This window comes from Diabrotica virgifera, chromosome 3, assembly GCF_917563875.1.
Source record: "Diabrotica virgifera virgifera chromosome 3, PGI_DIABVI_V3a".
Taxonomy (NCBI): Eukaryota; Metazoa; Arthropoda; class Insecta; order Coleoptera; family Chrysomelidae; genus Diabrotica; species Diabrotica virgifera.
This window is the reverse complement of record NC_065445.1, coordinates 76,089,563-76,115,738: the sequence shown is the minus strand read 5'-3', so window position 1 is coordinate 76,115,738 and position 26,176 is coordinate 76,089,563. Positions and strand designations below refer to the sequence as shown.

General features: G+C 35.7%; 1 protein-coding gene across 1 annotated transcript in view; it reads left to right on the top strand.

Annotated features, from left to right (window-relative positions):
* The window catches only part of LOC126882513 (serine/threonine-protein phosphatase 6 regulatory ankyrin repeat subunit A-like), a 64,864-nt gene that overhangs the window by 16,600 nt on the left and 22,088 nt on the right, over positions 1 to 26,176 (top strand). Inside the window, exon 2 of the mRNA XM_050647480.1 lies at positions 9,659 to 11,281. Within this exon, the coding sequence (XP_050503437.1) occupies positions 9,715 to 11,281 (1,567 nt within the window). The 5' untranslated portion in view covers positions 9,659 to 9,714. The remainder of the gene's footprint in view (positions 1 to 9,658; positions 11,282 to 26,176) is intronic.

Sequence of the window (26,176 nt, the reverse complement as noted above, 5' to 3'; positions counted from 1 at the left end):
TAACTATGTATATCATCAAAATCGGCTACAGGAAACATAAAGGTTATTAATATAGATGTCCATACTACTCAAAAAATTTAGTTTCGGCCTGGAGGGGATTGTGTCACCAACAGGATATTTTTTTTCTTATTTCTCTGAACTAAAACTGACCAATTTTAAGCAACTTTAATTCTACAGAGTTTATTCCTTAAGTGAATACTTTTTGAGATATTTGAAATTAAAAATCACTAAAAGTTTCACTTCTTTTCACCTCTATAACTATTAAAATAAACATTATAGAAGTTTTCAGAGACTTTCAGCCCTCGGTAATAATGTAATATTTCATTCTGCGTTTAAACTTTTCAAAAATACTTATTAGTTTTTTCAGGATTCGAGAAAGATGCGTGAATTTAAAAAGATACATCATGATATCCAAAAATATCTTCCCAATGTCTCCAAAGACAACAAGTCTTCTTATAGGTCACTTTATAAGTTATGCTCTGTACTTACGTGGTCAAATTATTATCCATCCATTTTAAAAATTTAAACCCGTTATAAATGGTTCGCTGATGATAGTCTTTTTTCAACAACTTTTCACTATAATAATCGGATAATACCAGATGCGAATGCAGGGCCATCTCAACCCGGGGGTGCCAAGTCCAAGGGACACAAGCCGAACATTTGCTAAGCTCAAACTTACGCCTTTTTTTCCTTTCAAAATTCTTTAAAAAAAAAAACTACAAATAACAACGTTATACAAGCACTAATGCTTACTAGACCTACGATATGCAAATGGAATAAGAAACCCATTTAGATTATTCCGAAAATAATTTCAAGAAGGTGACGCGTAATTGTGACCAATGTTGAATGTCGAATTTCACACAAGAAACAACTTACTATTGTTGTTAGGTTCGTGTAACAAAGCTTGCCGAAGTTAGAGAGAATTGTCTAGGTTTTTTACCGGTTACTGATACTACCGGACAAGGATTAGCAAATTATTTATTAGAATTTTTGAAATTAATGAATATTGATTTAGATTATTTACAAGGCCAAGGGTATGATATTGGAGCAAGTATGAGAGCCAAAAATATTGACTTAAAAAAAATTAGACATGAATCCTCGTGCGTTTTATGTTCCTTGTGCGGCTCACAGACTTAATTTAGTGCTAAAGGATGCTGCTAAATGCTCATTGGAAATAAAAAAAAAATTCAATAATTAAAGAAATTTATGTTTTTTGTTCGCATCAACATTACGGTGGAATGTCATAATGAATGAGATACCCACATTTACATTAAAACCGCTTTCAAATACCCGTTGGGAGAGTAGAATTGACTCATTAAAAATATACTTCTTTTTAATATGGGGAAAATTTACGATGCACTATACTCAATTTTTGACAACAAGTACGACAATGACACAAGTAACATCGCAAGCTCATTGATGACAAAATTAAAGAACTTTAAGTTTATCTGCTCGGTCGTGACTGGTAAAATATTTTAGCAAATGTTAATATTGTCAGTAAAACTTTGCAAATGCGGGATATTATTATTTTGGCAGCTGTTAAGATGCTTGATCAAGTTAGTAAAGATGTAGCCAACAACCGCACTGACACTGCGTTTGAGCAGATATGAATTGACTCAGTAGACTCAGTACCAATGGCTAAAAAACTCGATTACGGAACTAAATTTTTTGAAACTATTCGTCCACGTCCCCGAAAAACACATTTCAATTACGAGGCTGCAGGCGAGCCTCTGTTAGACCCAAAACAAAATTTTAAAGTTAACTTCTATTATTATTTATTGGACATTAATAAACATTAATTGAAAAATTGGCAAAATTAAGTAAAAGATTTGAAACATTGCGGGAACGTAATCATAATTTTTCGTTCTTGGAAAATATATTGAGCTGGGGAAACTCCGAAGAAAACTAAAAAAACACACGTTTGAATTTACAAAAAAACTAGCGCATAGAAATAGATCTGATATAGGTAGATGATGATGAAGATCTACTCGGCGAGTTAGAATTGTTACCAATATTTTTTATAAATAAAGACACAGCTCCACTCGATATTTTAAGTTATACAGGGTGTTTGGTAAAGAATGGGCCATAGCTTAACCTTAGATTCCTGAGATTAAGATAGGCCGATTTAAGCTAACGTACCTTAGTAGGTACGAAAGTTGATAATACCCAAAATACAGGGTGCCAAAGTTAAACTTTTATTTTATTTCTTCTTGAATATTTCCTGACAAGCATGAGCTAACAAAACGAAATTTGGTAAGCGAGGGTTTTTTGGGACGAGAAATCTAAATTCGCTACCAAAAATGATGTATGACCCAGAGGGCGCCACATACAGCTTTCAGCGCTCATTTAATATGTTCAATTTTTTTTATCCCCCACTCTACATACTTTTTGAATCAAATTTTTTATTCTCTTAATATTTTTACTTAAAAGGGATCTACTACATTTATCTCGCTAAACTTAACCGTTTTCGAAATAAACACATTTTAAATCTGCAATGCAGCATAATTCTTTGCATAATATCACTGCAGTTACACCCGAAAAATAAACTTAAACACAGAATAATTTCCAAAAATATATCTCAAATTTCTTCTAATGGAATTTACGACGCAATAACATAAATATGAGAACTTGCACAATTATTATGGTTTTAAGTTTATTTTTCGGGTGTTAACTACAATGATAGTATGCAAAAAATTAAGTTGCATCGTAGATTTTTAAAATGTGTTTATTTCGAAAACGGTTAAGTTTAGCGAGATGAATGTAGTATATCGTTTTTAAGTAAAAATATTAAGAGAATAAAAATTTTGATTCAAAATGTAAGTAGAGTGGGGGATAAAAAACTGAACGTATTAAATGAGCGCTGAAAGACGTATGTAGCGCCCTCTGGGTAATTCATTATTTTTGGTGGCGAATTTAGATTTCTCGTCCCAAAAAACCACCGCTTACTAAATTTTGGGTTGTTATCTCATTCCTGCCAGAAAAAATTCAAAAATAAATAAAATAAAAGTTTAATTTTGACACCCTGTATTTCAGTTATTATCAACTTCCGTACTAAGGTAAGTTAGCTTACATCGACCTTTTTGAGTTCAGAAATCTGAGGTTAAGCTATGGCCCATTCTTTACCAAACACCCTGTATAATCTAATCTATTAATTTACTCTCAATTTTCCCAAATATTTTTAAAGATCTACTTCCAGTAACAGTAGCTGAAGGAGATAGCCCAGTAAATGAACGGAAAATACGGCGATACCGTGTAATTTTCAGGGGCAACTCGGAATTGCATGAAAATTTGGATTTAGGTTCTACATACCCTGCACTTCAAAGTTGAAATTGTGCCGTTGGTTGCTTTTACTTGGGGGGTGACAGTCACCCCTTCTCGGGGGTGAAAAAATATACGTTCAAATTTGGACCGGAAATGGATAAATTGCCTGATTTTAAGCAACTTTTGTTCTATAGGGTTTTTTACGTAAGTTAATACTTTTCGAGTTATTTGCGATTGAATATGTTTATTTTTCGACAAAAAAACTACGTTTTCAGACGGTTTTTCGTAAATAACTCTTTCTTTCTTTCTTTCTTTCTCCCCTTCCTTATACCCTTTCAGGTGTCGGATTTGGGTTTAATTTAGCTACATATTCACCCATCTCTTCCATTCTTTTCGGTCCTGTGCTATTAGTTTCATTTCTTCTAGCGTTTTCTGTTTGATTTTTCCTGCTTCTACTATTTGCTGTATCCATTTTTTCTTCGGCCTGCCTTTTTTCTTTTTTGTAATATTCCTTGTTTCGTGAATTTTCCTTGCTAGTCTACTAGGTTTCATTCTCATCAGATGTCCATACCAGTTTAATTGCCTCTTTATTATTTTATTCATTATTGGTTCCTGTTTAGTTATCCCTCTTATTGTCTCATTTCTTATTCTATCCCATTTGGTCTTTCCGGCTATAGCACGTAAATGTCTCATCTCAATTGCATTTATCCTACTATTATGCTTTTTCTGTAAAGTCCAATTTTCGCTTGTATACAGTATCGTCGGTATCACAATCGTATTATATATTTTAATTTTTGTTTCGTGGGACAATTCTTTTTTCCTCAGAATTGGCGCTAGTGCGTAGTACAGTTTATTTGATTTTTTAGTTCTGTTTGTTATTTCGAGGTCTATTTTCCCATCATTGGTAATAATACTTCCAAGATAATCATATGCTGTAACTATTTCCAGTTGAGTATTTTTGCATTTTATAATTACTTTATTTTCTTCCTTTTCGCCGATGACCATTATTTTACTTTTCTCGATGTTTATTTCCATTTTTAATTTCTCTATTTCTTCTGTCCATATATTTATGAGTTTTTGCATTTTTGTCACGGAATCTGCTATAAGGACTATGTCATCCGCATACAATAGGGCTTCTATTTTTATTGGCTGTAATCTTTGGTATCCTATTGTTGTCTGTATTTGGTTCGTTCTTTCTCCAGTATTTCTAGTCAATTCATTCATGACTATTATGAATAGTAGCGGACTAAGACTGTTCCTTGCTTGATACCTCTTTCCCAATTGAATTCTTCAGATCTTTCTCCTGCTATCTGTACACGTCCTTTTACTACTCCGTATATATTTTCAATTATTTTTATCAGTGTACTTGGTACTTTCATGTTCTGCAAGCATTTCCATATATTTTGTCTTTCTATAGAGTCGAATGCTGCCCTTAGATCTATGAATGCTAGAATGAGCTTTCCCCCCGAGTCAATACTTCTTTCTATTATATTTCTAATGATGTAAATGTTATCGTTTGTCTGTCTTTCTGGTCTAAACGCTGCTTGTTCTTCTCCCAGTTCTTTTTCTACCTCTTGTCTTAGCCTCTTCTCTACTATTTTCGTGTATATTTTAAAACATACATTTAATACATACGTAAATAACTCAAAAAGTAAATATTTGATGGAAAAAAATATCCTTAGCAAAAGTGTAGCTTACAAAAAACCGAAAAAAATGGTGTATCAGTAAAGTCTATGAATCGAGTAAAAACAAAGTTGTAGTTGATGAAAAATACGTTCTTATTCGTCTAATTCCAAATCGAATATTTCAAGGTGAAATTACCAAAAAATTAAGCACTTTCCGGGAAAAACCCATTCAAACTTTTTTAAAGTGTTTATAAAAGGCTGTATTTTAATGGTTCATAAAAGTTTCTCGCATTAAGAATAAGCGAGTTACGCTCAAAATAAAGTTGGCCCTCTTTTTTTTGGTAAAAAAATCATGAAAATCTCCCCGTGTTTAGCTCCCCAAATGAAATTAATCGCTACGGCTTTACAAACAATTTACTTACTTATCTATTTTTATATGATATGTTATTCTCACCGGTTTAAAGTGCTTATTTTTGAAAGGGTTATAGTTAAAAAAGCTTGAACGGGTCATCACGAGTTTATGCAAATTTTGAACAGCCATATCTTAACAAATTTTTGTCTTATGGAAAAACCAAATGAAACTAGCATATTTATAATAGCAAAACCTACATTTTTTACTCTTTAAGATTTTTCTTATCACTAATACTTTTTAAGTTATTTTGAAATGAGGAAATTTTTCAATTTTACTATAAAATCAATTTTTTTCAAAAATAAGCTCTTCAAACCAAGCAAACTTACAGATCATATAAACAATACACATACAGTTAAAATAAATGGTAAAGCGGTAACGATTAATTTTATTTAGGCTGCTAAATAGAGGGAGGTTTTTACGATTTTTCTAACAAAAAAAGGGGCCAACTTTTTTTAAGTGTAACTCGTTTATTTTTGTTGCTAGAAACTTTTGTAAAAAAACCAACATAAACCTTTTTTTATATACTTAAACAATATTAATAAGCTTTTCCCGAAAAGTGCTTAATTTTTCGTTGATTTCGTGTTGAAGTGTTAGATTTGGAATTAGACGAATAACAACGTATTTTTAATGAGCTACAACTTTGCTTTTACTCCTTTTATAGATTTTACTGATAGATCATTTTTTTCGCTTTTTTATAAGCTACACTTTTGCTAGCAATATTTTTTTCGACAAAATATTTACTTTTTGAGTTATTTGCGAAAAACCGTCTGAAAACGTAGTTTTTTTGTCGAAAAATCAACATTTTCAATCGCGAATAACTCGAAAAGTATTGACTAACATAAAAAACTTTATATGGGCCATTCCACGAACATACGCCTGTTTTGGATTACTTCGACAACAAATATTTTACTGTGCAATATAATAAGTACGAAAGTAAATGGCGCTAATAATTATTCCAATAAACAACAATGTAATTTGCAATTTACTTTCGTTCTTCTTATTTTGCACCGTAAAATATTCGTTGTCGAAGTAATCCAAAACAGGCGTATGTTCGTGGAATAGGGTATAGAACGAAAGTTGCTTATAATCAGTCAGTTTATCCATTTCCGGCCTTATCTTGAACGTATGTTTTTCACCCCCGAGAAGGGGTGACTGTCACCCCCAAGTGAAAGCAACCAACGCCACAAATTCAACTTTGAACTGGAGGGTAACTAGAACCTAAATCCAAATTTTCATGCAATTCGGAGTTGCCCCTCAAAATTACACTCCAAAACGGTCATTTATTGGGCTAAGAAAAGGTTTTTTTCTAAACTTAAATTAATCAAAAATTATCTGCGCTCAACAATGGACCAAGACAGACGAACAAACCTGGCTTTAATAAGTATAGAAAAGCAAGTAAAAAGTATCACCGAAGAAATAAAAACGTTTGCCAACTTAAAAGCTAGAAAAGTTGACTTTGATTACTTTGATATAGTATGGTGTTATAAGATTGATCTTTTTTGAATACTTAAACCATGTTTTTTTTAAATATAAATAAAGAAAGCAAATATAATTATTTTTAATTTTTGAGCACCTATAACATATATAATTTTCTGACAAAGAGACCAAATTCATGATCAGCTCCAGAAACTTGGATGCACTTGAAAACTCCAGCATAACACTGAATACCAAGTCCATTGAAAGAGTGATCCTAGCTTTCGTAAAATTCAGAAAGGTACTGACTTGTTCAGAGTTAGATTTTCATCTGAGACTAAGGTTTACTAATGGCTATTTACTAATTACTATTATATATGGCGTATAGGGCTGGACACTCAAAACGAGGGATATAAACAGATTAAAAGCTTTCGAAATGTGGCTTTATCGCCGTATCCTTAGTATCCTAAAGATACCATGGACGGCGAAAGTCACAAAAGTAGATGTCCTTAAAAGAATCAGGTTTGAGTAGGTAGTCAAAGGCTGATGGAATTTATTTCGGGGTTTGACTAAGACCGTTAATCAGACTCTATTATTGACTAGTCAAACCTAGGAGTGATGGAACTTCGGGGTTTGACTATAACATTTATATACCAAAGTTGAAACACGCTCAAAGTCCCCCCGTCTAAATATTTGAAATTCCGATCCAGTTTACAGCTGTAACACTTTCGTTGCACCCTGTATGTCATGATCGTTGAGACCGTGTTATTGCGTTCAATTGGATTGATTTTATGCTTTCAAGAATTAGGCGTAGATAAATGCCTTGAGTGTTTACAATACTGAGAATACCGGTTCTTTCTTTATGCAAAGCAAGACGCATATAATAACGGAATATTTTTTCAATAGATCTCACGAAAAGTGAAGACTTGAATTCTTTTTCCTAGATAGTCAAATATCTAGAGGAAGGACCCCTGCAGAGTTGCAGACTAGAGTATAAAGGTTTATGATATTTACAGACAAGAAACCTATTGTATGTGTATTAGAGCAGCAAGGCTCAACCTAGATTAGCCGATGTCTTTAGTAAAACTCTTAAATATTGGTTCTAAAAACTAACTGTAATATTCTGAGTCATCGCATTTCGTGTAAACTCAAGAGATTTTGTTATTGCGAAGATTGAGTATTTGTAATTGGTTGAAAGTAAAATATCATGACATTTATGGGATGTCCTGTGTAAGTTTTCTTGCCACCTGATTGGTAGAGAAATGTTTGATATGGTCGCTATTGGTCAAGGTAGGAGGTAACTTATTTTTTTTTTGGGAGAAGGAGCCGAAGTTTAGAAGGATCGAGTTAGCGGTCCCAAAAGTCAGTTCCTTTAGGGCCATCATCATGTGCAGTTGAGTTCCATTGAGTGTTTCAAAATGTAGTTTTCCAGTTTCCCAGCCGGCTAGGTTGATTCCAGCCCGGCGAATGTGATGGTGTATCGTGAACTCCGGCGATTTTCCCGCTGTTTCTAAGCGAATCGTCGTTATTATTTCATACCATTTTTGGTATCAACTAATTTCTTTTAAGCAGTCAGAACCAGAAGTAGGAGAGAAGAGTTTCAATTTTCGCATTACTATGTTTAACAGTGCAGTTAAAACATGGAGTATGCTCACATACTTTATTTTGGTCAAAGTTAATGAACTTTTGATAATTTTGTTCGAGTAAAAGTAAATTTTGTTCCAGTTATTGAACTTTAAATCATTTTGTTCGAGTTTAACTAAATAATTATGTTTGAGTTGAATGCTGAATTTTTCTATAACCTTTTTTTATATAAACAATGGATAACCTCATGTACTGTTTGCTGTAGCTATGAACAATGTGAAGTGTTTTTCGCGTTAGTGAAATAGCGTTTTGAACTTGCGGACCAACCGGCAGACAGAAGAAAACAGGACATTCATTGTAAAGGTATAATGTTTATGTTTGTAAAACTTTTTCGTTTCATCTTTGTTTATTTGGTAATCTGGTCTCTAATTGTAACACAGAGAGATCAGAGATTATTTTTTTTTGGTTCTAATATATAATGTTTGATTTTCAACATATAATTTATTTTCTTGCCTTCTCTCTTGAATCGTAAGAGCATTAAAAAATTGACTGAGTATAGAATTCTGAGTATAATATATTGAGTAGAGTAAATAAGGTAAGTTACGTTATAATATTCTGTATATTATGTATATTTTTTTATTTCACTGTTTTCTGTTTTATTTTGATTTAATACCATTTTTCTTTTAATATTTGTTTTTTTGTATAAATTCTGGTTCCTTAGGTAACCAGTGGCGCCCAATATTTTATTTTTTTCTCTTTATTTTTTATTTCACATCCATATTCCGATTTTTCTATCTTTCTAATTTTTCTAAGCTAATAAGAGTATATCATAATACCTTATAAGAATCCACTTCCTTAAATCTCTTGATGACTTGAGCTACCGAGGTACTAAAAAAATTATGTAGCACGAATTTTGTCAAATCTAAGTATATCTTCATGTTTATCTAATTTGTCGTGTATCATAAAAATGACTTCCATTCGCGCAACGAGCTACAAAGTAACTAACTTCTAGGTTTGACTAAAACACTTCAGTCAAAGGCCGAAAAAGGATTTTACGTCGGGGTTTGACTAATGACTAAGACCTAGGAATGCCGAAACTTCGAGGTCTGGCTATATCCTCGCAAAGGTTGTCTACAGCTAGTGTTGTTTCCTTCCGTCAGCTAGGACTTCCATTTTTCACGATCTTCCCAGTCTCCGTCCTTTCCTTGACATCCTTTCTTTGACATGGCTTCGTCGGCTTCATTTTTCCATGATCTTCTCGGTCTTCCTCTCCTTGTTGTTACATTCTGAAACCTTGTTTATCTATGTATTTTCTGCTCCACTTTACTTTTATACTAACCTTAATATTTATTTTTCGTTTCAGATATTTAAAGAACAAAATTGTGTCATTAATAAAGTCAACGCAGCGTATTTTTAAAAATGGAGCAGGATGAGTTTCCACTCCATTCGGCCACAAAATTTGGAAACCTAGATGAAGTACAACAGCTGATTGAAGGAGGAGCAACAATTGATGAAGTGGATTCTGATGGTTTTACGTCACTACATTTAGCTGCAGATTTCCAGCATATAAAAGTAGCCAAATATTTGTTGGAACACGGTGCAGATGTAAACGCAACCGATACGTTTGTTGGGAGGAATCCTTTACATTTTGCTGCGTTTAATAATGATCTTGAAATGATTCGATTATTCACAGAAGCTGGAGCGAATAGGCAGTGTTCAAATATCTATGGAAATATGCCTATTCATGTTGCATCTGAAGTAGGAGATGTAGAAATTGTAAAATATTTTTTAGAAAATGGGATATATGTAGATATTATAAATGAAAGCACCAAAATGACGCCTCTCCATATGGCTGCATGCGGAGGTTACATCGAATTAGTAGATTTTTTACTGTTAAATAAGGCAAGCTTGCTTCTCAAAGATTGTCATAAAAGGGGTGCAATTCATTATGGTGTTTTAGGAGGGAATGCTAAAATTGTTGATGTTCTTATAGAAAATGGAGTTGATATAAATGCTAAAGATATATCCAAGTGGACACCTTTACATCTAGCTTGTAGAGATGGGTATTTAGATATTGTTCAGTTACTTTTAAAAAACAGTGCAGTGTGTAACCTACAGGGGAGATCCCCGAATTATTCTCCAGTCCATTGGGCAGCTGAAACAGGTTATGTAGAAATTGTAAAGTATTTCATCAGCATAGGGGTAGACGCGAACTTCGGGACAATTCAAGAATATACTCTTCTGCATACAGCTTGTACACGGGATCAAATTGAAATGGTGAAATATTTGGTTGAAATTGGTGCTGATGTTAACAAGAAAACTTTAGCCAAGGGAGCTACCCCATTATATTTTGCGATAAAAAATATATGCCCAAATGTTGCGGAGTTCTTAATTCTAAATGGAGCTGACCTAAAAGAAGCTGAATATAAAGGCAAATCTACTTTATCGCTAGCCTTAAAAGGTGTGTCAAGTGATTATCCTGAGTCAGTACAGACAGAGTATATGGAAGTTGCAAAACTAATAATCAAATACACCGTGTTAATTTACAATCCCATTGAAAAATTTATTCAGGATGGTTGCCCTTTCTTCAAAGAAATATCGCAATACTATAACGACTGCCACAAAGAAATATCAAGTATGAGGAGTATGACAATAAAAAATAGTACTGTTTCATTATATCAAATAGTTTGCAATTCCAATAAAGGTAACGTACTTGTTAAATATCTATATAATGACAACATTAAAAACGAATTAGAAAATATTGAAGATTACCTTAGAGACTTTTCCATATATGGTAATATTCTTCCGTTGGTACAACATAGGGTTAAGAAAGGGTTTCAAAGAATCGAATTACTTACAGAAGCTGACTTAATCATGAAAAAAATTGCACCTAAGTTACCATCAGAAATTAGATGGAAAGTATTCGACTACTTAAACATGACGGATCTTAAAATTGTGATACAATCAGATTTATTCAAACAAAAATGATAATTTGTTTGAATAAAAACGTTATGATTTTAGGGGTGGTAGAGAAATACTGCGCTCGGAGAATAATGTATGTCCTAAAAGTTTTGGCACAAAATATTTATCAAATTATTTTGTTAATAAAGAAATTTATTTAAACACTAACTAGTTATCATAAATTTCAACTCAATGCTTAACTAAACTATATTATCAAATTATGTGGAGTGGCCAATTCTTCTCTACTAGACGCAAATTTCTTCGAATGTTTTTCATGAGGTCCTGAGCGGAATTCAGATCAATTTCTATTAGTTGATCGTAAATTCTCCGTCTTAATTATACTTTATCTTGGGCTTCCCAGCCTCCATAATAAAATTTCCTAGACAGCAAAGCCCAAAAATCCTTTATTGGACGAGCCTGTGGTAAGTTTGGAGGATTGTCGTTTTTGGTACAAAGGGTATTTGGTGTTGTAGAAGCCAGTTTTGGGTATCTCTTGAGTAATAGTAGGCCTGAAGGAGTTGCGCTTGAGAGTATGTGGGGCACTTACGTCTGCTTCGATATTTAAAACCATTCCTCCTCAATTCCAACGATATCTTACTCTTAGAAGGTCTGTATTGACGAGCCAATCTCCTAGTTTCCATTCCAAGCTGGTATTTTGCTCTTCTCAACAATCTCTCTGACTTATGTGCAATAAATGCACGTGGTCGTTCTCATTTTGGTAGACTCATCCATGGTGTTGCCTGCTGGCACTCCATTATTGCTCAATAAATGGTTCTGCGTCAACTGTTTTTATTCTGAAATATTCGACAGATTTCAGCATTAAGTACCTGGCCAACCAACTTGTAGATACTTTTTCTTATTTCTAATTTACCTTAGCTGGCAGTAAACAATGTAAACAAGCTTTCGTTTCTAAAGGCAACTTCATATTATTCTGTTTTTGTTAAAAGTAAAGCCATTGAATTTTGTGCCAAAATTTTTAGGACATACGTTATATTGCAATATCTATCCCGTACGTACAATTAATTTTATAATTCGGTTAGTGCTGGAGAAAAACCTCTTCAGAAGAATCTTTGGACCTTATCACGATTCGAATACTAACCAATACCGAATAAGAACAAATGCCGAGGTCAAACAAATTTGATATAGGGCAAGCCCAAGAAATTAAATCCCAACGTCTAAAATGGGCAGGCCATGTTCATAGACTCCCTAATAACCGCCTTGCCAAGCTAATCTGGGGGAGATAATATATGGTCAGATTAAGGAACAGCGAGACCACACGTGAGACTATCCACTGACCCAACTATCATGGATGACCATTCGAGATGGAAGTGAGTTGTGCCGGTGGTTCTGCAGTCAGCTAAGACCAACTCCGAGTTGTAGTGCTACGAGCAGAAGAAGTTAGTGCTAATATTTTTTTATTAACCACTTAAACAATATCCACTATTTTCAGTCTTGTAAAAGTTTGCAGCCGTGGCGTAGTTTTGATTTTGTTGTTTTTTAAAGGCGTATGCGCAAAATTTCACGCCAAGGTGTTATAATGCATTCATTTTTTCGAATCCTGAGAAAACTAATAAATATTTTTGAAAATTTTAAACTCAGAATGAAAGATTACATTACTACCGAGAGCCGAAAGGTCCTTAGAATATCTAAAAAGTTTATTTTGAATGAGATATTAAAAAATTAAAAATTACACGAAATTTTCTTTTTTTTTTCCTGCAACTTGTTAAAATAAACACTATAGAAGTTTTCAGGGACTTTTCGCTCTCGGTAATAACGTAATCTTTCATTTTGCGTTTAAATTTTTCAAAAATACTTATAGGTCTGGATCCCGAGTACCAAAAAAAGTTGATTAATAGCAAGCTGAAAATTTGTTAATAGCTTAACGGTGTCTAGTTGGACAAACTTTGATGTACGGGAATACTGGAACAGGGGAAGTTTTAATTGTGGGATAGTTTAACAATTTGGAACGCCAGATTACGAAAACGTCCCATGTATTTTGTCGGACAGAACATCCAATTGATTTGTTACCCTTTCATTAAACTCTCATGCAAAAATCAGACTGCTATTACTAACCAACATGATTCCTGTCAGTTGACATGTTCTTCGTGTTCCACTCATTGAAATGCCCAGTTGGTGATAAACACCAGTCTGATAAGTTGGTGATAAACACGAATAAGTATAATCATATTTGTTTGGTATGTTTTGTATCATTTTTATTTTTATTAATACAGAGTCCCAATTTGATATATTGTGTACATTTTTTTAAATGAACCATAAAGTTGACTTCTACAGTTACGCCAGTCAATGGGAGCAAGAAGAGGGTATTACCTCCGAATTCTATCCTACTGCATGGATTTTAATGAAATTTTGGGCCTAGCCTCTACTTATCTCCTAATTCAAAGTCTACCCTATGCCGATGTGTGATTTTATCTTGGGGGTGGTTCCCACCCCTTCTTAGGGGTGGAAAATTTTTTGGTTAAAATTACCACGGAATTCGCTAGAGAACCTAATTCTAAGCAAAAACTGTTCTATAATTTTTTTTGAAAACTCAATACTTTTTGAAATATTCGTTATTGAAAATTGGCCATTTTCATTGAAACATAATACCTTCTCGAACGGTTTTTTGCGAGTACCTTAAAAACTATGCATCTAACTTAAAAAACTATATTTTTATAGGTTATAAAAAAACAAAGAGACACTTGCCTTCATAAATCTTCTAGTTATAACACAAAAAGAGATATAGTAGGTAAAAGTAGTTTGTTTTTTGGTACATTCTCAATCTCAAATTGGTGTATTCAACTTGATATAACAGAGAAAAGGTCGCATTTAGGTGTATAATGCAACTAATACCTTTTGTAGTGCTTGAAAAACCTTTAAAATGAGCTATATTAAAGAACCATTAAATTAAAACTAAGCGAGATATGCTGCAAAGAAACTTCATTACTAGTGTATTTTAAGAAAAAATGAGAAGTAATTTTAACCCCCATCCACCAAAATGTAAATGCATCGTTTTCCTTCCACAATCCCTTTTATTATAGTGTTATTTTTATGTTCAAAAAGTTGGACGGGTTTAAAATGAATGGTTAAAAAAAAGATCAAATTATAGAGCGTATTTTTAATTTTTTTTAAATCTTCTTTTCTCCATGTAACTTGAAAATGATTAGAGATACAGTAACGAAAAATAAAAAGGAAATTTTTATCTGAAAAAGCTCCACATTTTTGTGTGGTATCTTTTTTTCGTATCTCTTATCTTTTTCGAGTTACATAGAGGAAAAGGAAGATTTTTAAGAAAATTTAAAAATGCGCCTATAATTTGATCTTATTTTTTTCAAAAACCATTCTTTTTAATCCAGTCCAACTTTTTGAACATAGAAATAACACTATATTAAAAAGTATTGTAGAAGCAAAACGATGTATTTAAATTCTGATGGATGAGGGGTTAAATATACTTCTCATTTCTTCTTAAAATGCATTAGTCATCAACTTTTTTGCAGAATATCTCGCTTAGTTTGAATGTAATCTACATTTGGTATTGCTCATTTTAAAGGTCTTTTCAAGCACTACAAAAGTTATATGTATCACTATACACCTAAAATCGACAGTTTCTCTGTTATTTCAAGTTGAATACACCGATTTGAGCATGCAGCAAAAAAACAAACTCTTCTTACCTACCATATCCCTCTTTGTATTTTAACTAGAAGATTTATAAAGGAACGAATCTCTTTGTTCTTTTATAACCTACAGAAATATTTTATATAGTTTTTTTGTTACATGCATAATTTTTAAGGTATTCGCAAAAATCCGTCCAAAAAGGTGTCATTTTTCAATGAAAATGGCCAATTTTCAACCACGAATAACTCAAAAAGTATTGAGTTTTCAAAAAAATAATTATAGAACAGTTTTTGCTTAAAATTAGGTTCTCTAGCCTCTTCCGTGGCTATTTTAACCAAAACATTTTTCACCCCCGAGAAGGGGTGGGAACCACCCCCAAGATAAAATTGCACATCGGCATAGGGTAGACTTTGTTTCTCGAGCTATTCCCTACTTACTGTGAAAATATCAAGTAAATCGATGTAGTAGGATGGAATTCGGAGCCAAATACCCTCATTGATTGCCCTAAGTAGTTGGTTAATGTTAATTAAGAGTACTCTCCCTCTCCTATGGCACTACAGCACAAGTTGGGCTCTGGCCCCCTCCAGCATCCGCTTCCAAGTATCTCTGTCCCTGGCTACTCTCCTCCAGTTATCCACCCTCAATATCTCTTTAGTATCGGTTTTCACTTCGTCTTCCACCTCTTCCTTGGTCTTCTTACTGGCCGACGTCCACCATACTTTCACTAAGCGTTCTACTAGATGTTCTGTCATTATCCATTCTTAAAAGGTGACCTGTCCAGCGCAATCTTTGTATTTTTGCATAATTTGCTATAGGGAGTTCTTTGTAATATTGGTATAACTCGTTGTTGAACCGTATTTCCATATATTATGTATGTACCATTATCGATTATCGCAAATGGGTCCCAACATTCTTCACAATATTTTACTTTCAAAAGTATTAGGTTTTTAAAAGGTTTATTGTATTTTCTGTCATGATCCATATTTCCACGCCATATGTTGCTATTAGTCGTATGATAGTTGTATACAGGGTGAGTCACCACTAACGAGACGGAACATTACAGCCAAATGGTATAAGATTTGAAAAAAAATTAAATTGAATAGTTTGTAAGTTGATAAAAGCTACATTCTAAAATTATTTTGAAATATACAGGGTGTCCCAATAAATGGCAGCGTATCAAAGTTATATTTTTTTATGGAACACCCTGTATTCAATTGCATTTTTTAATTGTCCGCAAAAAATAAGGTATAGTTTCGTAAGGCTTCCCTATACCTATGTACAGAGTGTTCTGAGTTATGTTGACTTTTTTTAAAATGTAAAGTTTTAAAAGAAGGCTTATTTTCAAGTTATTTAAGAAATTATAAAAACATTACTTTTACATCTAAATAGTTGGATATTGGTTGAATGTATTCCATGATTAATTATTACACATTTGTCTACAGGGTGTTCAAAATTTACAGTTTCATTATTGGAGTATTCAATGTGTCATATGATGCTTATTTTAAATGGAACACCATATATATTAATAAATAATTATACTAAACAAATTTACCTCTTTCAAATGGTATATGGATGTCCTATACCTAAGTGTCATAGTTTTTACGTCATTTACAATTATTTAAATTCTTAATCTGTAAATCGATTTTAAAACAAAACATGTAGTTAATTAATGTCATTGTATGACATTGTCAGTTTATGACAGTACGGTCTGGTAATATCAAAACTATAAGCATCCATGTATGATATTCAATTTTTTTTTACTTAAAAATGGTTTTATCATAGCCAATTATATTCAAATTTAATTGTTCCTAAAAATGAATAATCACGCTATTTATGAAAAAGTAGATATGCTACTTTGCATTGGGGAATGTTTTAAAAACTGTCTCTTAGCTTCTAAAGTTTTCGCTTAAAAGTATCCTGATAGAAGACACCCAAAAAAGGACGTTTTTGAGGGATTTCTCGAAAGATTCCGTGCTACTGGTAATGTTGCATCGGGACGAAAAGTTAAATAAAAATAAACCAATTATTTTTGATGACGTCAACGAACTTGATGTCCTGCTTTCTGTTACGGAAAACCCAAGTAGGTACTAGTACGAGAAAAATGTCGGGTCAATTGGAAATCAGTCAAACGAGTGTATGTAGCATACACAAGAAAAACCACTATCATCCGTATAAAACTTAACTACACCAGCATTAGACAGAACAGGAACGTTTAACTTTTCGTTTATAGACTTTAGAATTTGAAGAAGATTTTTTTTAAGAATGTATTGTGTACAGACGAATATATCTACTTTTCATAATAATCGTCTAGTTAATAGACATAGCTTTCATTTTATTATGATACAGTAAACAAAAATTTTACTGTTGATCGCCAACACCGATGAAGTGTTAATGTTTGGGGCAGTATTCTGAGCGAGTACGTTATCGACCCATATTTTTTTGACGAAAATCTGAATGGAGTAACATTTTTTAAATTTCTTAAAACAAGTTTTTTGGATCTTTCTTAAAACCTTCCACTTAACGTGCGAACAAACATGTGGCTCCAATTGGACGGAGCTCCTGCTTATTTTTGACGTGATGTCAAGAACAACCTCAACATAAAATTTAGAAATAAATGGATAGATAGATTCGGTCCATATATTTGGCCACCTAGGTCACCAGGATTGACCAAGATGAATTTTTTTTAAATTGGGTTATATTAAAAATATTGCAAATGCTACACTTCCTACCCTACTACTTCAGATGATATTTTTATGAAATTAAGAATTTCGAACGCTTTTGCGTCTATAACACCAGCTCCAGCTATGTTAAATAATGTAAACAAATCATTTAAAATCGCTTGTTGTGTAAACATTTTCAACATGTATTACATAACTGATAATTTTTTACTAGTAAGTTGTGGTTCAATTTGTATTATTTATGTATTTGTTTTATTAAGATTTTTTATGTTTCGTTATGTATTTAGTTATTTTCAATAACGAAAAAATTTATTTTACAAATCAGCAAATAAAAATATACCTACATATTTATTTACAACTACACTCTATAACAACTATGCCAAGATGATGGGTTTAAAAATCGAGAGTGACTATAAATATTTTTAAAATCGATGTACCGTTTAAGAAAATTGTAAATTACTCAAAAACTATGACTCCTAGTTATAGAACATCTATATACCATTCGAAAGAGGAACCTATGTTTAGCATAATCATTGATTAATATACATGGTGTTGGTGTTCTAATAATATAACCATCATATTATGCTACATTGAATTATCCAGTAATGCAACTGTAAATTTTGAATACCCTGTAAATAAATGTGTAATAATCAATCATGGAATGCATTAATTAATATTTAATTACCAGACCGTATTGTCATAGAATGACAATGTCATACAATGACATTAATTAACTTCATCTTTTGTTTTAAAATCGATTTAGAGATTAAGAATTTAAATAATTGTAAATTACGCAAAAACTATGAGACCTATACCATTCGAAAGAGGTAAATTTGTTTAGTATAATTGTTTATTAATATACATGGTGTTCTATTTAAAATAAGCATCATATGACACATTGAATACTTCAATAATGAAACTGTAAATTTGGAACATCCTGTAGACAAATGTGTAATAATTAATCATGGAATACATTTAACCAATATCCAGCTATTTAGATGTAAAAGTAATATTTTTATAGTTTCTTAAATAACTTGAGAATAAGCCTTCTTTTAAAACTTTACATTTTAAGAAAAGTCAACATAACTCAGAACACTCTGTACATAGGTATAGGGAAGCTTTATGAAACTATACCTTATTTTTTGAGGAAAATTAAAAATGCAATAAAATACAGGGTGTTCCATAAGAAAAAATATAACTTTGATACGCCGCCATTTATTGGGACAACCTGTATATTTCAAAATAATTTTAAAATGTAGCTTGTATCAACTTACAAACTATTGATTTAAAATTTTTTTCAAATATTTTACTGTTTCGCTGTAATCTTCCGTCCCGTTAGTGGTGACTCACCCTGTATATGTACTTTGAACTTTACGTCCCTATGGATGTTTTTGGATCCAAATACCTGCGACAGTGAGAAGTATTATGCTTTGTTAGCATAATAGGGTCACATGTCCATGTTCAATATAAAATCTTTAACAGTTTCGATCATATTGATTAATTAAAAAAAATGCTTATTTTCGGGTTTAATTTGCAATAAAATTTTTGTTTATAAATATTTTTTAATTCAGATAATCTCATTCTAAAGACAAAATATTTTCAAGAAGTGGTCGGTTGATCTTTTTCATATACAATGCTTTTTCTTGCTTGCTGTTTTTTACAATATTGAAATGAATGAAAAAGTCGCTTTTTTTATTTAAATGTTAGATAATAAGAAAAACATGACCCAGTGATAATTTCGATACCCACGAGAGGGTAGGTACGTCTGTTATATTTTCTTTCCCGAGATATAAATTCTTTAGTCAAAATTTCCATCATTTTTGCATTAGTTTTCAGTCGTTTACTTATTTCTAGGTTTAACCTGTTGATGGTCTGCTAACACCGAAAACGTTCTTTATTCTATGATGTACTTTTTGTTGAACTTGGATCTTTTTTAAGAAAATTTTTAATAAACTTTATGCAGAGTGTCCAGAAACACCCCCGACAAACGAAAACCGGAGATTCCTCAGATAATTTGAAGATAATTTAACCCAATTCATCTAGTCCGAAAATGATTCCTAGGGGAGCTAGAGCTCTTTAAAGATTGCGTCTTGTAATTCATTTTTTTTTAAATAGCTAGATTCCAGGAAGAGCCTAAGAAGGTATCCATTGAAATCTGGCAGGCAGCGGGGGGGAAATCTTTTTTTGACATCTAATGTCACGTAGCAAGACCAGAGATACGTCAAGAATAGATCTGGCTAGGGATATGCTAAACAATGCATCGGGGTGTAACGTCGATATCAACTACGGTGGTCTAGCTATCTTTGTCTGTCGTGCGAGTGTGAGCGTATCTACCAAGAGGTGGAAGTAATGGAACGACAGTTACACAGAGGCGGCAGCCATCATATGCTAGAGAGAGAAAGCTAAGCGCCAGTAGAGAAAGATAGACAGACCACCGACCCGAACTGCTCCGCGTTACGCTATTTTTCGGAGTTGGCCAAATCTATGTGTATAAGATCTTTGAGCAAGACACCCTGGCGTCCTCTGGCCTAGTATGACACTAGGCCAGACACACTAGGGTAGTTCCGAAATAACCGTATTCCAGCTAAAACCTTAACCACCGCTCCAGAGTAGTGGTCAATTTCCTCTTCTGCCCTCCTGCTCCTTCTTCTTCATCGCCCCCCGAAATCATACACCTCTCTCCATTCTCTCTCTCCTCTTAACATCACATACCATATTTCTTTCACCCAGCCTGAAACCCGTCCGCCTCTCGAAGAGTCCCCTCTCATTTGCCCACCTTTGGCAGTTAAAGAGGTGGCCGGGAGCGTCCGGCACCCCACAAACAGCACAGTTCGCCGAGGCAGATTTACCTATCATATTTGTGTAGGTACCAAAGCTACCATGCCCGGTCAGAAACTGCGTCAGGAAGAAGTCCAGTTTCCTAAAATTACATTCCCACCACGGTGTCAGATCGGGAATAAGCTCCTTCGTCCACCTTGCCTTTTCGCTATCACTCGCCCATTCTCTCTGCCACTCCTCTATCGTTCTCTCTCTCTCTATCTTCCTCATCTATATTTCCATCCATCCTCCTCGCATACACTCTCGCTCGCTCTTTACACAACAAGACGATCGGTATCACCGCTCCAATAACATAAAGAAACTCGATTGCGGCCGTCCTATAGACACTAGATACCCTGAGGAGCATTTGCCTCTGCGAAGTCTCCAACAGCTTGGCGTAATTCGCTGTGATATCAGCACGCTCACCACACGGGGGCAACGTATGTCACCACCCACTGGAAAACTCCATTTTTAGAACCCTTCTTTTGGTGCTACCTGGGTCTCCAATGTTTGACATTAGATGTACCAGCATCTCCAGACTTCGGGTCGCCTTCTCCACCGTCTTTTGTACATGTACTCTGAATCTCAGTCCTTCCGACAGCCAGACTCCGAGGTACTTAACCGATTTTACCGGTACAACCTCCACCCTTTCTACTATAAAGCGAAGAGAGGATTTGTCCCGGCTCCCTTTGAGAACTACCACCTCAATTTTCTGAGATGCTAGCTGTAGATCGTTCTCTCTGATCCACCAACTAATAAGACGCAGGTCTGTGTTAGCCGCATTAACCATGTCCGTTTTCTAGCTCAACTTTGCAACCAGTGCGAGATTATCGGCATAAGCTTCAAGAGTTCAACCCCTCGGCATCTGTAGCCTCAGCACCCCATCGTACAGGACATTCCAGAGGGTGGGATTTAGTATCAAACCCTGCGGAACACCCTGCGACAACCTGATGCTGGTATCCTTTTTCCTTGTACCTGCCAACCACGTTGACCAGGTACTCACTGACACCCAAATCTCTCAGCCTGGACATGATTTTTCCCATGATGCCGTATTAAAGGAATTCTTGACATCTAGCAAGATGAGAGCCATCCATTTCTTTGTGTCCTGCGGGACTAAGTAGGTCACTTCTAATACCACATCTATGGTGGACGTTTTGGTCCTAAAACTATGCTGGCGATCGCTTAAAGCATGCTTTTCTTCCAGCTCTCGCTCAAGGCGACCTTTTACAAGCTGTTCTTATAATTTAGCTACCGAACTAAGAAGGCAAATTGGCCAAAAACGCACCTCTTCCTCGTCACCTCTACCTTTCGGGATAAGGACAACCCTAGCCTCTTTGTGCGGCGGGACTTGCCGTTTCCGGCAAGACTCCTTCTTTGCCAGGTGCCTTTCGGATTTTTATCCGTCCAACGACCTCGCGGAGTTAAAACTCAGTAAAGGATTCCGCATCTACGAAATCGGTAACCCTTTCACGTCTATCCTCCACCTGAGGAAAAAGCTCCCGTATTAAACGGAGTTTCTCCTCCTCGGGCAGGGGGTAGGGTGTATTTTTCCCCTTTAGTTCGCTAGATAAAATCTTGAAACCCTGGTCCCAGATATCTCTTTCGAGGTCCTGAAGTAGGTTACTCCACCTTTCTCTTTTCGATCGTCAAACCTCATTTCTGTACGCATCCTGCATTCGCTTCAATTCATTTATTCTCCCTTCCAAATCTTCTGCTTGCACTCTTCCTAACCTCTTGCACTCCCTTCTTACTCTCATACAATTTGTCCTCAGATATTCAAGCCGGTCATTCAACCAGTATGGTTGTTTCCTTTCATACCTCCCATTTGACCTCACACAAGCCAACTCCTGTGCCGCACTCAGTTCCTCGATCAATTCACTTACATCTTTGCATCCCGAACCAATCAAGCCAAAAGCATTCACAAAAACCTTTTCATTTAAACATCTCTTTAGATCGATAACCCCATCTTTTCGTTTTTTCCGTTTGCTCGATAGTTCGAAACTCACATACTTATGTAAGCTGAGCGATTCTTCTTCCAGAACAGTCCAGCCTACGACCCTGTTAAGAAGTGGCGTTGAAACCAGCGAGATGTCTAGAAAGGATTCACTGTTAACTCTCACGAAGGTGAGTGCCTTACCGTCATTTAGCACGGTAAGCCCCACGGCGTGAATCCATTCTGTTAGGTATTTCCCTCCCCGATCTTGCACTCGTGGATTCCATGGACGATCTTTCGCATTCAGGTCACCGGCTATGACGGCCGGTACGCTCTCCGCGCTAGCCTCTTGCATAATCGATTCAATGTACTCTTCATATACTCCAAACGGGACGTTAGGTGAAACATAGCAATTATTGTACACCACCAGGTCTACAACGTATACCTTAACATAGCCAATCTTAACAGAGTGTTTGGTGATGCCAACTTCTCGGTTCACCAAGTGTACCACGTCAGATCCCCTATCTTTAAGGATTCCCTGTCGAAAGCCAACTTTATATTTGGCTCCTGAAAGAGAATCATGCCATAACCTTCCCTTCGTGCGAGTGCTTCTGCAACGTCGTGAGCGACCCTCGCCCTTCTCACATTTGTTTGAAGAAACTTCGTATTAGATGGTTCTTATCCCTCTAACTTCTTTACCCGTAAGCTGTCTGATTCCTAGTCCTAGGTGCTTTCACCCACTCTTTCCTCGTCCCTTCTGGCAGGGTCTCTTTTCAGGCCCCGCTTTTCCAGGATCAGTTTTTTTGTACTCCGGGCACTCTGTCGGCTCTGTGACCGGATTCTTTACAAGTGAGGCAAAAATCTTCTTACTACTGCACTCTCGTGCCTGCTGCCCCCCTTCCCATATCTTTAGTATGAGTTTGCTCTGTTTTCTCCCTTGCAGTCGGATTTATTGTGCCGAACTGCAAGCATCTAAAGCGCCACTATACATGCTCTCATATGTTCTCTTTCTAGTGCCTTCTTGGCTGCGATGCGCGTCAGTCCGATCGTGACGTTTGTGTTTCCGTCTCTATTTTCCCTTATAGAGACGAGTTTGACGTCGTTAGGCCCCCTACTGCCGGTATACCTCCGGGCCTGCCTCAGGATTTTTTCCTTTGTGACATCTCCGTCTATATCAAATATGGACCTGATAGCCCGGACGTACTGTACTGTGTTTCCCTCCGTACGGGCCGCAATAGTCTTCTTCAGGTGCTCAGCCTGTTCTTTCTCTGCCACTTCGAGAATGAGGTCCCGCCCCTGGTCTTCTTGGCGCTTTTGACGAAAATCCCCTCCTTCCTCGTGTCTACGCTACCCTTGATTTCCTTAAGCAACTCGGCGTAGGATTTTCCACCTCCCTTCACAATCCTAAAGATGATTTCCAGGAGCTTCCTAAGATTCCTACCTCTGTACCATTACTTTTAGGGACGCCTCACTGGTCTCCAGTGTCTCCATGGCTTCCCTCAATTTAGATAGAATTGCTAGTATTTTCTTGTCTCCGTTCATTCCCTTCATCCCTTTCTCTACAAGGACCATGAAAATAGTCTGACGGTTTCCCCGGTTCTCTTCCTCCTTGTAATCGTAGTCATGGTATTGAGTTGGAGGTGCTCCACCTCTCCTACTCTGTATGTACCTCCTACACATACTCCCAGTTCCGGTTTTTGTCTTATCAGGTCGTGGAATGTTTCTCCCTCACCGAAAAGTCCAGGTTCAATGACCACTACCAAGTCGCCTGCAGGTTTATTCCCTTTTCCCGGTTTAGTTACCTGATTGTGAACTTCTTCCCATTCGACTTCTAAAATGCCCTTTATCTTTTCAAAGCCTCTTTCCCCTGAGTTCAGAACCTTTGCGACCATTTCGATCTCTCTTTCCCTAAGTTTTTCGGGGGGAACTCTTCGAAGTCCACCTGGGTAGACACGCTTGCCGTGTCCTTGGTCGTTCCTTGCTCACCGGGTTTCTCCACTACCCTTTTTCGTTTCTCACTCCTGCCGAGGGCGACTTGTCTGAAACTGCCCTCCATATCTTAGGTGACCCTTTTAAGGAATTTTACCTCATTCTTGATCACGATGTTCGTGTTTATGTGGTTGGACATAAGTTTCACTAAGCTATTTGTTACTATGGTATGTTTTTCCATTGCCCTTATCATGTCTGTTATGTCGGAGCACTCGTCCTCCTCTCTACGTCTTTTCTCAGCAAGTGAGGAGCTCCCTTGCACGGATGCTTCCTCTGTAAGATCCATCTTGGTGAGCTCCCTACCCCTGACCGGAGATCTTCCAACAGATCCCCTTCTTCCGAAAATCATAGTCTCCTCCTTCCTTTTTTCCTCTTCGCTGAGGACTTTCCCTTTGTTCCCTTCATCACTCTTGATCAAATATTTATCCATACAGTTCCCACGAGTTGGGACGAAATATATTGTCCGGCGAGGCAGTGAGCCCTTACCTACGCTAAGGCTTGAATTACAACGGAGGTTCGCCAGTTCTCCGAGAGCTCCGTTTGCGGCCGTCTGACCCGTCTGACGCTAGGCCATTCACAACTCAGGCGCGGATCGCCTGACACCGTGTGGTTGCGGATTTTTTATCGAGGTTTACTCCTCTAAGAACGTTTCTATTTAGAAAAACGAAAACTGTTAGGTATGGGCCATTCCACGAACATACGCCTGTTTTGGATTACTTCGACAACGAATATTTTACTGTGCAAAATAAGAAGAACGAAAGTAAATTGCAAATTACATTGTTGTTTATTGGAATAATAATAATTATTAGCGCCATTTACTTTCGTACTTCTTATGTTGCACAGTAAAATATTCGTTGTCGACATAATCCAAAACAGGCGTATGTTCGTTGAATGGCCCATAGGCTTATTTATCTTCCAGAGATAAATCGATTCTATAAATTGCGAATTTCTAGACCGGTCATGGGCGTCCGTTTTGGGTAGGTCAACGGTTATTTTATCGCATAACTTTTTTGTCTTTAATTTTTAAGCATTTTTGGCACTAGACTATTAAATTATTAGGTATTCTAGTATTACTAAAAGTTACTTTTGATTTAAGTCGATAAAACACGCAGTTTTATTTTGAAATTTTTTTAAAATTCGAAAAACGAAAAATTTTTAAATCTATTTCTCTAGAAAACGGTGCATTCTACCGACTTAATAGACGAAGCAACGAAGCACTAAAAAGCCCAAAACCTAGGAATTTTGTGCAGTAAGATGAATCGTCATGGAACTTTTTGCATTCGATTAGAGAGTGTCAGGCAACTTTGTGAACTAAATTCACCTAGGGCAAAAATTTTTGTGCATAAGAAAATGCATTTTAAAAGTGCATCTCGAAGAGGTGAAAATGAAAAATTTAGAATTTGGGAAATATTGACGGAAATGAGTTGAATTTTTATACTCTGGGGTTTTGGGGATCGCTGAGCACGAATTTCATATCGACGATGGTCTCCAAGGTACCTGGTGCCCACGGTGGAACTCGTCGCCTAGAGTTTTATGTTATAATCATTAAAAATCAGTCAATATCCATTAGTCGGGGGTTTTTGGGGTCGCCGGCCACGAATTTAATGTTGGCGATGGCATCCAAGATACCTGGTGCCCAGGGTGGAACTCGTTGCCTAGGGTTTTTAGTTATAATTATCCAAAATCAGCCAAAAACTATTACCCTGGGGGTTTTGGGGGTCGCTGAGTACGAATTTCATGTCGGCGATGGTCTCCAAGGTACCTGGTGCCCAGTGTGGAACTCGTCATCTGAAGTTTTATGTTATAATATTTAAAAATCAGTCATATCCATTACACGGCGGTTTTTGGGGTCGCTGACCACGAATTTAATGTCGGCGGTGGTCTCCAAGGT